The following is a 12,543-nucleotide window of genomic DNA, read 5'->3' on the forward strand; positions in this document are numbered from 1 at the left end:
ACTCTCCAAATAACCAAAATTATTTATATGCCCAGGACAGGGGTGCCAACTTGAATGAAATATTGGGGGTGGGGACAGGTAAGCCTCACCCTGCATAATCGATCACATGACATGGTGCACACACACCATTTGAATGGCAATGCCCATCAACTTTGCGGGGGCCTGCCCCCCACAAATATTTTATTGTTGTGGCCCAAGCCCCAGCGGCCCCTAGGCTCCAGGGCATTGCCAGCACCGCAAGTGGCTGGTGCAGATCAAGCCCCCAAGGAGATGCTTCAGGGCCAGAGGCAAAGCTCTTAATGGGAAAAGATACTTCTTTGTTTCAAAGCATGATGGCTAGGGAGAGGCAACTATTGGAACAACTTCATGTTCTTGTGCAGTTTCAGATCACAGCTCACGATCCTGGAATGCTAACCCCTGGCTTGGTCCCTGAAGTGCTGTTGGTGGACTATGGTGGATTTTCTTCAATTAACCACTCCAGTTGTAATATTTAAGACAGCTTTTATTTGGTCAGAACAACAGTGGCCGCTGGGGAACCCATAAAAGTGAGGTCCACCAGACTATAAGTTACACAGGTTTATACAGGCGTTCCCTCCCCTTGGCTTTACACATGAGTAGAAATCAAGTCGCCTTCTCGGAGGAAAAGCATGTCTGCATTATCAGAGCTGGTTGTCTGATTCAGTGAGAAGAACAGGGTGCCTGCCCTTAAGGCCAAGTTTTTCTTGCACAAGCATTCTTCAAACAGCCTGAGTAAGAAGATTCTCCCAACAATATCCTTTTTACATCTCTTCACATGTAAGCTGCCTATCAGTGTATACATAGATATGTTCACCTACTAGAGGACGTTGAAGCTTCTCTCCTGTGTTGGTTTCATCCTTGCATCAGCACTGGTGCCCAGGAGTGTCTGCACTAATTTACACTCTTCTCTTGTTGCTGAGTTTACACTGCCAGAATAAAGCATGGCTTGTAAGAAGAAAGCACACACTCTGTTCTTGTGTAGGAACCAGGGCAATAATAAGATTACTCCTCCTTTGGGACTCTTTCAGATCAGGAAGTGTGGGAAGCTGGGGTGGGGTGGGGGAGAGAGCAAGAGCTGCAAAGCACTGGATAAATGTTTAAGGGAAACACATCACTCGTGGTCACCTCCTAATAAGGTAAGCTAAATATAACCCTCACTGAAATTATAAAGGAATTCTAAAGCACCCTGGGAATGAGGAAGAAAGAACAGGATTCACTTTTCACGGGTGAAGAGGGTGCTACAATAAATCTGTTAGTCACCAGAAGGCTCTTTCTTATATCTAACCAGGTGATTTGTAACCAAGGAGGTTGGTAGATGAGTTTGGATTCCTCCAGCCTTTTAATAAACTTGCATGAAAGCATTCTTCTAATATTATATGAAAAATTGTTGCAGACTAATTAGCATGGCATGCTATTCCCATCACTAGCTAAGATTAGAATCTCTTCTTTCCTTTGTTTATTTTCTAGCATTTATTTTCTGCTTCTGCCTTTTTAGAAAACAACACAGATGGCTTTTAATAAAAGAAAAACAACACACAGCAACAACAATTAAAAATCAGTGAAACCAACAAATGAGCAGTCTTTGAAAAATACATTTCCATCCACCATGGGGGAGTGAAAAAAAAATCACACCTTTTTCTCTCACACATGAACCACGTTTTAAGCTACTATTTCATCCAACACTTATATTGAAGTCCTCTTGAACATAATGGGACTAAGTGCAATGTGTGGAATTACACTCTAAGTGATTGTGGGAAGACTTCAAAGAGTTAGTTTCCAAAGCACCCTATTGGAACAAGCTTCGTGTATTCCCACAGATCTTATTCCACACTCTGAGCTGGCTCATTCTATGAATGGACTAATCTGTCAGTTGTGGATTCTCTGTTTCACACTTTTCCAATCTTAAGTACAATTCTCCACATTTTGGAAGCAATTTACTTAATTTTTTTTAAAAAAACCCCGTAAAAAATTATCAGCATTTGAGTGCAAATATCTCATAAAATGCATTTTTAAAAAGCAGTTTTGACTATTTTATACATTTTTGGAAACAGGTTTTTGTTCTATAATGCATTTTTACTAATGACTGCATTTTTATGTAAATTGTGAAAACTGGATAGAGTTTCTCTATCATTCTTCCAGGTTGGCTGCTATGATGGACGACTACCCATTACATCGGAGCTGTTTCACACAGAATATTTTGAGGATGAGATGGGAGTAATCATCTGCCCACCCCCCCACCCAGGGCTGGGGGGGGCAGCTTCACCTGCAGATTGCCCAACACCTGCCCCCAATCCGGAAGGAATGAGGGGGCAGGGGGTGCTGGGTGGAAAGCACCATGAGTCTCTTTGGCAACTCTCCAAAGTCACCACCATGAGCAACAAATACCTGTTTTTTAAGATGAAAATTCAGACTTAATTAACGGGCATGCTCTGAGCAAGGGAGATAAACTACTCTGCTAACTGATTCAGCCACTGGTGTGCCAAAGGATTCAAGTGGAAGAGAGAATTATCATCAGTATGGGACTGGTATGTCGGAACGGAAGGGGGCGTGAACCTCCTTTGTTTCTTTTTGAAATATTTCGTATTTGCTATCTTACTTGGCAAATCTCCCTGGAAGGACTGACTGCCGGATTGTTTATGTATGCAAGCGGGACTGGAGAGTATTTTATTATTGTTATAATTTTGGTCTAATTATTAACAGTGTGGAAATGATTTATCAATTTGCAATTACCTTCAAAGGATTGTTAATAATAGAAAATGGAAATTAGGGTTTCTAGCTAAAGTACAGGCTTATTTGTTTTGGAATGAGATAAAACAAAGAAGTTTGGACATATGCCTGGTATAATTGGCAGAAAGCCAGATTTCCTCTATTTTGGGACGTGTCACAGTGGATAATCACAGGCGCAAGGAAGCAAAAGTGAAATGCCACGGGCAGACTCAGAGTACAAAGAATATAAAGAGAGAAAAGAAGAAAATAAACACCTACTCAGAAATATACTGTATTGGCCTAACTTGCTTTCCAGATGAACTCAGAGGCTGTTAAAAAAAAAAGAAGGATTAACATTGGATTGATTTATTGAAACTACCTGGACTAATTAAGAGAAGCAGCTTAAATGTGAGATGACCATCACTCCCTGACCTCAGAGCACAGGAAGCCAACCAAAGATTTATAATTTGGCATAACATTTGGATTGTTTGATTATTTTATAATTTGGAATGTTTTTAATGTGGTTTTTAGTGGATTGTTAAAATGGAGAATTTAATAAAAAAAATTAAAAAAGAATTTCTCCTTAATCATCCTTAATTCAGAAACCATAGACCAAGATTTACAGAAACCTTTTACCTGAGCATGGAGCCGCTTCTCCTTTGTATGACCTGCAAGTAAAGCACAAAATCTCTAATTAGCCTTGATCGCTCATTCCATCCAAACAGGGGAACTATGGTTACCAGCTCTGGAACAAGTGAGAATATTAAACCAACTTCATAGTGTGGCTTATTATTCTGGTGCATTCCAAAGCTGGTAACCACAGTTTTCCTATTTGGAAAGAATGAGATCTATGGTTAATTAGGGGCTGCGTATGCAGGCAAAAGACTGAGACATATCTTGGTTTGATAAACTGAGATATGATCATCCAAATATGGACTATACATCAGACACTGTACAGCTTCTAACTGAATTAAACCCAAACACCCAATACTTACATTCTATCTCACCCTATTACTCCCAATTATCTTCCAGCAGCAAATCAAGCACAATCCATCAGTGATGAACAGTGTATTTTCTGGAGATGAAAGGGTAGAGAGAGATTTAGGGTCCACAGTGTTAACTTTCCTCAACACAATAATCTGGGCAAAGCTGCTGAATGAAACAAAGATATATTTTAGACAATAAATATAAATTGAACATGTACTAGTCCATAAAAAGTTGTCACTGTTCTCTGGGATTGTGAAGAATCCTTACCTAAGAAAACTCTTCTCTTTCTCTCTCTCTCCCTTCCCCCTCTTTCAGTAAACAGAAAACTGATTTGAAGCATTACTTGCAGATAACTGATTAGATAGATTAAGTAACCTACCTTCTAGAGACCAGGCTGGAAACATGATTCAGAATGCAATTGGCTGTACACAATTCCATTTCCTACAAAAAAATAAAAATAAAAATAAATCTGTGGTTATGTGGGCAGCTGACTTTACTGAGCTGCTGCTGATCGTGCTGTGCGATTTGGGCCAGATGAATTAACCTCTGACATTTGCTCCCCATTATAGAAAGTTGCCAAACCACTATCCTTTGAATTCAGCCTTTGAACATGTGTGTGTGTGTGTGTGTGTGTGTGTGTGTGTGCCTGAGGGGTATATCCAGCAGTTTGGGACTCCTGTGCAGAGGGATGGCAGGGTCATATAGAACCCCTGTTGTTTTAGACACACTAGCACCTCTGATTTCTGCTATATATTTCCTTTCCATAAAAGGTTTTGGATTGGGCTGTAACTGAACCTGGATTGACTCATGCTTGCATAGCAATCAGTTGGGAATGAAACAATAGAACTAACTGTATTACTGCAGACAACAGTTTTGACATTTTTTTAAAAAAAATGGATGGGGGTGGTTTGCATGCAAGGTTCTCCGTGCAAGGAGAAAATCAGCAAAGCAGATAGGAAAATAGGAACATAGGGCATTATCATACACTGAATCCCATGTAGCTGAGCATTATCAATATTGATTGGCAGGAGCTCTCCATGGTTTCAAGTGACAACTTCATAGCCCTACCTAGAGACGCCAGGGATTGAACCTGGGACTTTCTGCATTCAGTGGTATTTCTACCACTGACCGACTTATGGACCTTCCTCAATGAAGCTTTTGACAAGGTAACTCACCAAAGACTCCTAGGTAAGCTTAGCAGTCATGCAATAAGAGGAAAAACAAAAAAAAATTTTTCCCTTCCAGTAGCACCTTAAAGACCAACTAAGTTAGTTCTTGGTATGAGCTTTCGTGTGCATGCACACTTCTTCAGATACCAATTACAGATAGGTATGCATGCACACGAAAGCTCATACCAAGAACTAACTTAGTTGGTCTTTAAGGTGCTACTGGAAGGAAAAAATTTTGTTTTGTTTTGACTATGGCAGACCAACACGGCTACCTATCTGTAACTGCAATAAGAGGAGAGATCCTCTTATGGATCGAGAATTGGTTAAGTAGCCAGATGCAGAAAGTAGGAATAAATGGACAGTTCTCCCAAGGAAGTCATGTACAAGGCGGAGTCCCCCAGGGACTGGGATTGGGACTTGTGCCTTTTAACTTGCCCATAGAGTTAGGAGTGAGCAGTGAGGTATACTTATTGTACTAAATTGTTCAGGGTCATGAAAACAAAAAGATTGTGAAGAGCACCAAAAGGATGTCTCCAAACGGAATGAATGGACCATATACTTGACTTCCAAGCCCTTAGGTGGATGACATCTGGGCTTGTTGATTTGTCAGTTTTTATTTTGCCTTTTAGACCTGAAGCTTCAGCTCTCGTCACCAATATCTGCCTCAGTTTCTCAGACTTCCTTCTTGCAAAAGTTAATTCAGGCAGTGGGAACAGCTCCATATCTTCTGTTGTGAAGACAGATGTAAATATTTCATAAAGCTTCTCTGCAAATTTCTTATCCTCATTTAGCACACCTTTGACTCCATGTCATCTGTGGAATCAAATGCCATCCTAGACGGTCTCTTGCTCCCACTGTATTTAAATAACTTTTTGTTAGTCTTAATATTTTTAGCAATATGCTTCTCAAATTCTTTTTTTACCATCCCCTACTACATGCTTATGGGATGCGGGTGGCGCTGTGGTTAAAAGCCTCAGTGCCTAGGGCTTGCCAATCGAAAGGTCGGTGGTTCGAATCCCCGCGGCGGGCGCGCTCCCATTGCTCGGTCCCAACGCCTGCCAACCTAGCAGTTCGAAAGCATGTCAAAGTGCAAGTAGATAAATAGGGACCGCTTACTGGCGGGAAGGTAAACGGTGTTTCCGTGTGCTGCGCTGGCTTGCCAGATGCAGCTTTGTCACGCTGGCCACGTGACCCGGAAGTGTCTCCGGACAGCGCTGGCCCCCGGCCTCTTAAGTGAGATGGGCGCACAACCCTAGAGTCTGTCAAGACTGGCCCGTACGGGCAGGGGTACCTTTACCTTTACCTTTACTACATGCTTGCACTCTTCCCCCGCACTTTTTGGGGGGCCAAAAGTTGTTTTTCTTTTTGTTCTCGTTTGGACCAGATTTCCATATTTTGAAAGAAGCCTTCTTGCCTCTAAAAGCTGCTTTGACTCTGATCATTAATCATGCTGGCATCCTCTTTGTCCTCATGGCACCTTCCTGATCTGTGGGATACACTTCAGCTGAACCTCTAGTCTTGTGCTTTTAAAACAACTCCCAAGAGCTTGGAAGTGATTTGACCCCCTTGACTTTGCCTTCCAACTTCCTTTTTACCAATCCCTTAATTTGGGGGAAGGAGGAATTTTGACGTCAAATGGGTTGGATATGCATGGCAATCGGCCATTTATATGCATGATTATTGTAATAGCACTATGGCCTGTTGGCGCAACAACACATATATCTGCTACTGAGTTGTATATCAAGAGATGGAGCCAGAACATGTAACATTTAGGTTAAGAGGCAATGCTTTCTCTTTTTGGACATTAGGGGGTGTAGTGACTCTATATAATGTTCAACCTGAAGCAGTTCTTTGAACAAGTATTCTTGAGTAATTCTCCACAAAACAGGTGTTGATAATGGTAATGAAGGGTCATCAAATTATTTGACACGATTTGAACAATAGACCCAGATTGTAAATTAAGTTCATGGCCAGTAAATGTCTTTTGTGTGCTAAAGAGTCTAGAGATATACTACTAATATTGGATAGAGAAAGTCCACCTCCCACTGCCAACAATCACTATTTGGGGCAGGGAGAGAGTTTGGTGGCAGTTAGTGAGTTTATGTCTTAATTGGTTCTGATGTCTGTCCTCCTTCAGTGACATTAGCCAGCAGCAACTGAAGCGTTGGTCTTCATGCACTACATGGGAATACTAATGGGATATATTGGCATACAGTCCTAGATTAACTTTGCTTTAAATCTATTGATAACATAAAAATCATAGGAATTTTGTGCAGTGGGAGTTTCCCCATCACTCCTCCCTTCCCTGTGTGCCTACTAAATCTGTTCTAGGTTTCTCCCAACTTCCTGGATCAGATTTGGGGAAGGTGCAGACTGTGCACATTGGATAAGCCCTTATCTCCAGGTCTATGAATATGTCACATCATTATTTCCATCTGTTTGGAAGCCAGCTCATCACTTTCCTACTTACAGACCTTTAAGTTCTGGTGAGCCCCCATTTAGGGGTAGTGAATGCCTTCCACAAAACTATGGTCTTCCCACTGTCAGTCCTGAGAGCTTCTCTTTGGATTCCCTAACCTCAGCTGTCACTGCCTTTCCCCTACAATTTATTTTAGCTAGTGTTTCTTGTGTTGTAAGAAGACTAGACTGCTGTCATGTCACCAATCTCATTCCATCTTTTATGCCACTGAACCCATTCCGAGCCCTCCAATTTTCTCCATGTTCCACACTGATAGCTCAGAGTTGGTTTGCAGAGCATTAACTTGGAGAACCATTTTCTAGACGTGTGTGTTGAAATGAAACATTGAACTGAATGGCCTCCATTCTGTTCAGTTTGCATTTGTTATGATACCTATTCATTACTCATGGCATTTGCATGAATGGGCACAAAATAGTTCATTTTTATTATGCTGTTCATCACTTATTTGGCATTGGTAGGGCTTTCATACCTTTCTCCAGCAGCAGAATCAGAGTTTGGCGACTGCCTTTTGGCAGCTGCCATTTTATTTCCCCCCGATTGCTCCAGATGCTGCAGAACATTTTGCAGAATGGGGTGGCGTGTTTAAGTTGGTGCTGCCATTTCTTTGGTGTGATGGTTACCATTTCCCCCCACCTCCTCTGAAAACCTCAGAATGATGCCTGGGAAAATTCAGAATCAGTTTGGCTGCCACAGGTAAAGAAAGTAAGAAAAGACAAGACAAGCAATCAAAGTGAATATGGGTAACAGAAGGGCATTCAGCATAAAACAAATGATGAATGAACCAACTGCAATTCAAATGAAGGGCTAAGGGGAAAAAATTCTTTTAATAATATAAATAAATGCAAAACCGCTTGCACACACCTAATATTTTCCTTATTTTGTTTAGCACTTTGCATCTTACTCTAGTAAGGAAGGGAAAGGTGGTCTATATTCTCTTTAGCCAAGTATGGTTTTTTGTCCTAAGTATTGCCCCACACAGATGGTGTTAAAGAAGGCATAGTTTCTGATCTTTCATTGCTGCTCTGGAATTAGTTGCTCTACTTTGGGCAACTAAAAATGCCCACAGAGGCAATCTTGTTTATGACTGAGAACTGGCAGCCTTCTTGCCCATGTAGAACAGACTTGCTAAGTTTCTCCTAATAGATGTGCATCAAGATGTGAAGGGGTCTGCCTTTATCATAGAATCATAGAATCATAGAGTTGGAAGAGACCACAAGGGCCATCGAGTCCAACCCCCTGCCAAGCAGGAAACACCATCAGAGCACTCCTGACATATGGTTGTCAAGCCTCTTCTTAAAGACCTCCAAAGAAGGAGACTCCACCACACTCCTTGGCAGCAAATTCCACTGCCGAACAGCTCTTACTGTCAGGAAGTTCTTCCTAATGTTTAGGTGGAATCTTCTTTCTTGTAGTTTGGAACCATTGCTCCGTGTCCACTTCTCTGGAGCAGCAGAAAACAACCTTTCTCCCTCCTCTATGTGACATCCTTTTTTATATTTGAACATGGCTATCATATCACCCCTTAACCTCCTCTTCTCCAGGCTAAACATGCCCAGCTCCCTTAGCCGTTCCTCATAAGGCATCGTTTCCAGGCCTTTGACCATTTTGGTTGCCCTCCTCTGGACGCGTTCCAGTTTGTCAGTGTCCTTCTTGAACTGTGGTGCCCAGAACTGGACACAGTACTCCAGGTGAGGTCTGACCAGAGCAGAATACAGTGGCACTATTACTTCCCTTGATCTAGATGCTATACTCCTATTGATGCAGCCCATAATTGCATTGGCTTTTTTTAGCTGCCACGTCACACTGTTGGCTCATGTCAAGTTTGTGGTCAACCAAGACTCCCAGATCCTTTTCACATGTACTGCTCTCAAGCCAGGTGTCACCCATCTTGTATTTGTGCCTCTCATTTTTTTTGCCCAAGTGCAATACTTTACATTTCTCCCTGTTAAAATTCATCTTGTTTGTTTTGGTCCAGTTCTCTAATCTGTCAAGGTCATTTTGAAGTGTGATCCTGTCCTCTGGGGTGTTAGCCACCCCTCCCAGTTTGGTGTCATCTGCAAATTTGATCAGGATGCCCTTGAGTCCATCACCCAAGTCGTTGATAAAGATGTTGAATAAGACCGGGCCCAAGACAGAACCCTGTGGCACCCCACTAGTCACTCTTCTCCAGAATGAAGAGGAACCATTGATGAGCACCCTTTGGGTTCGGTCAGTCAGCCAGTTACAAATCCACTGAGTGGTAACATAGTCAAGACCGCATTTTACCAGCTTCGTTACAAGAATATCATGGGGCACCTTGTCAAATGCCTTGCTGAAATCAAGGTAGGCTACATCCACTGCGTTCCCTTCATCTACCAGGCTTGTAATTCTGTCAAAAAACGAGATCAGGTTAGTCTGACATGACTTATTTTTCAGAAATCCATGCTGACTATTGGTGATCACAGCATTCCTTTCTAGGTGCTCACAGACTGTTTGCTTAATGATCTGCTCCAGAATCTTCCCTGGTATTGATGTCAGACTGACTGGGCGGTAATTATTTGGGTCCTCTCTTTTCCCCTTTTTGAAAATAGGGACAACATTTGCCCTCCTCCAGTCTGCCGGGACTTCGCCTGTTCTCCAGGAATTCTCAAAGATGACTGCCAGTGGTTCTGAGATCACATCTGCCAGTTCTTTTAATACTCTTGGATGCAGTTCATCTGGCCCTGGAGACTTGAATACATCTAAACTAACCAAGTATTCTTGTACTATCTCCTTAGTTATTCTGGGCTGTGTTTCCCCTGCTGAATCATTTGCTCCAAATTCTTCAGGTCGGGCATTGTTTTCTTTATCGGAGAAGACTGAGACAAAGAAGGCATTGAGGAGTTCAGCCCTTTCTGTGTCCCCTGTTTGCATTTCACCATCTTCTCCTCTGAGTGACCCCACTGTTTCTTTGTTCTTCCTTTTGCTACGAACATACCCATAAAAGCCTTTTTTGTTGCTTTTAACCTCTCTAGCAAGCCTGAGTTCATTCTGTGCTTTAGCTTTTCTGACTTTGTGTCTACACGTGCTGGCTATTTGTTTGAATTCCTCTTTGGTGGTTCCCCCCCTTTTCCATTTTTTGTACAGATCCTTTTTTAATCTTAACTCAGTTAAAAGTTCTTTAGATAGCCACCCTGGCTTCTTTAGGCACCTTCCATGTTTCCGTCTCATTGGTATTGCCTGAAGTTGTGCTTTTACTATCTCCCTCTTAACAAACTCCCAGCCATCATGAACTCCCTTTCCTTTTAGTATTACTGTCCATGGGATCTCTCCCAGCACTTCCCTAAGTTTTATGAAGTCGGCTTTCTTAAAGTCAAGAAATTGAGTCCTAGTATGCTTGGCCGCTCCTTTCCGCTGTATAGTAAACTTCAGAAGAGCATGATCACTCGCGCCTAATGATCCTTCCACTTCTACCCCACTAACCAGGTCATCAACATTGGTTAGGACCAGATCTAAAATGGCTGTTCCTCTTGTTGCTTCTCCCACTTTCTGGACAATGAAGTTGTCTGCAAGGCCAGTGAGGAATCTGTTTGACCTTATGCTCTTGGCTGAGTTTGACATCCAACAAATATCCGGGTAATTGAAGTCCCCCATTACTACTATCTCCCTTCCTTTTGCATGCTTGGCCATCTGTTCCAGGAAGGCATCATCTATGTCCTCCGTTTGGCTTGGGGATCTTTAGTAAACTCCCACAATGAGGTCACTGTTATTCTTCTCTCCCTTAATTTTGACCCAAATGCTCTCACTTTGGCTTTGAGGTTCTAAATCTTGGATCTCTTCACAGGTATACACATCCCTGACATATAACGCCACTCCTCCTCCTTTCTTGTCTGGTCTGTTTCTTTGAAATAGATTGTATCCCTCCATTATTACATTCCAATCATGGGACTTATCCCACCAGGTTTCAGTGATGCCTATTATGTCATATTTAGTTTGCTGCACCAAGAGCTCAAGCTCATCTTGTTTATTTCCCATGCTTTGCGCATTAGTGTACAGACATTGAAGTCCATCAATCATTCCCCCGTGTCTCTTATTTAAGGATTTTTTCCTCCCACCACTAGGTCTGCGTGCTGTTTGCTCCATTTGGTCTATGACATTTGGATGATCATCTTCATCAATTGATAGACTCCTACCTTCAGGAGCACTGTCTCCCTCCCCCACATTAGTCATTTTAAAGCCCTCCTGATGAGGTTTCTGAGATTTTTGGCAAAAACATTCCTCCCAACCGTTGTGAGGTGCAGCCCATCACTTGCCAGAAGTCCATCTGCCACATCATGTCTGCCACAAAGCAAGAAGGAATCCTTTGGGAACCAATATGCAGACGGGAAACCTCTTTCTTCAATGTGTGCTTGCCTGCAATTTTTTTTTATAGTTAGTGTAAAATAACTCTTAATTGTTCAGGTTTGATTGCAAAGCTTTGTAAAGTCAGCCAGCACAGTTTTGCTTCCAGAGATGCAATCTTGGTTTCTTAGCACCAGCCAGCTGGATTGGTGTAAGGAAGCTGGGGAAAAAAAACTAGATCAAGGGTTTTTTGTGTTTTTTTGCAGCTGAATAGGAAAGTTTTCCATTTGCTGACTGTCAGTATTCTCACACAGACAGAAGCATCCACGGTGCAACATAAACAAAGGACTTGTTGCTAGAGCAACAATCTATTTGCACAGATACTGGCCTAATTTGTTTAAATTCTGGGACACCACAGAAAACTGTTTTTCTCTTCTCTGATTCATATACATACCTATCAGCTTTCTAGTCCATTTCAGGCACCTCATGAAATAGGCTTGACAATGCATCCTGAACATGTTTGCTCAGAAATTAGCCCCACTGGAATTGATGGGGAATGCTCTCACTAAGTGTTCATGCAGACTACAATAGACACAGAAGTCTTTTAAGGTACCCTATTGTGCTGGTAATGGTATTTAAGAGCCTTTTCACAATGTTTGACTGCTGGTTTTAATCTGCTATTATTACCCTTGCAGTTTTATTGTTGGTAATCTTGAAGGGTTTTTTGGGGGGGTGGGAGTGGGGGGCGTTGATTGTATTTCATGGGTTTCATTGATCGATGCAAGGGACCTTGAGGGCATTTGCATCAAAAGGTGGAGTTCAAATCAATAAACAATAACATATCAGAAGAGCCCAGCTGGATCAAATCCATCAAAGGTTTGTCTA

The 12,543-nt window shown here is 42.1% G+C and overlaps 1 protein-coding gene across 1 annotated transcript in view; it reads right to left on the reverse strand.

Annotated features, from left to right (window-relative positions):
* The window catches only part of LOC310750486 (uncharacterized protein), a 116,623-nt gene extending 105,023 nt beyond the window's left edge, over positions 1-11,600 (reverse strand). The window contains exon 1 of the mRNA XM_083588724.1: positions 9,655-11,600. Within this exon, the coding sequence (XP_083444850.1) occupies positions 9,655-11,007 (1,353 nt within the window). The 5' untranslated portion in view covers positions 11,008-11,600. The remainder of the gene's footprint in view (positions 1-9,654) is intronic.
* Between the last annotated feature and the right edge of the window lie 943 nt (positions 11,601-12,543).

The sequence above is a fragment of the Podarcis filfolensis genome (assembly GCF_964270895.1).
Source record: "Podarcis filfolensis genome assembly, chromosome: 15".
NCBI classification, from domain to species: Eukaryota; Metazoa; Chordata; class Lepidosauria; order Squamata; family Lacertidae; genus Podarcis; species Podarcis filfolensis.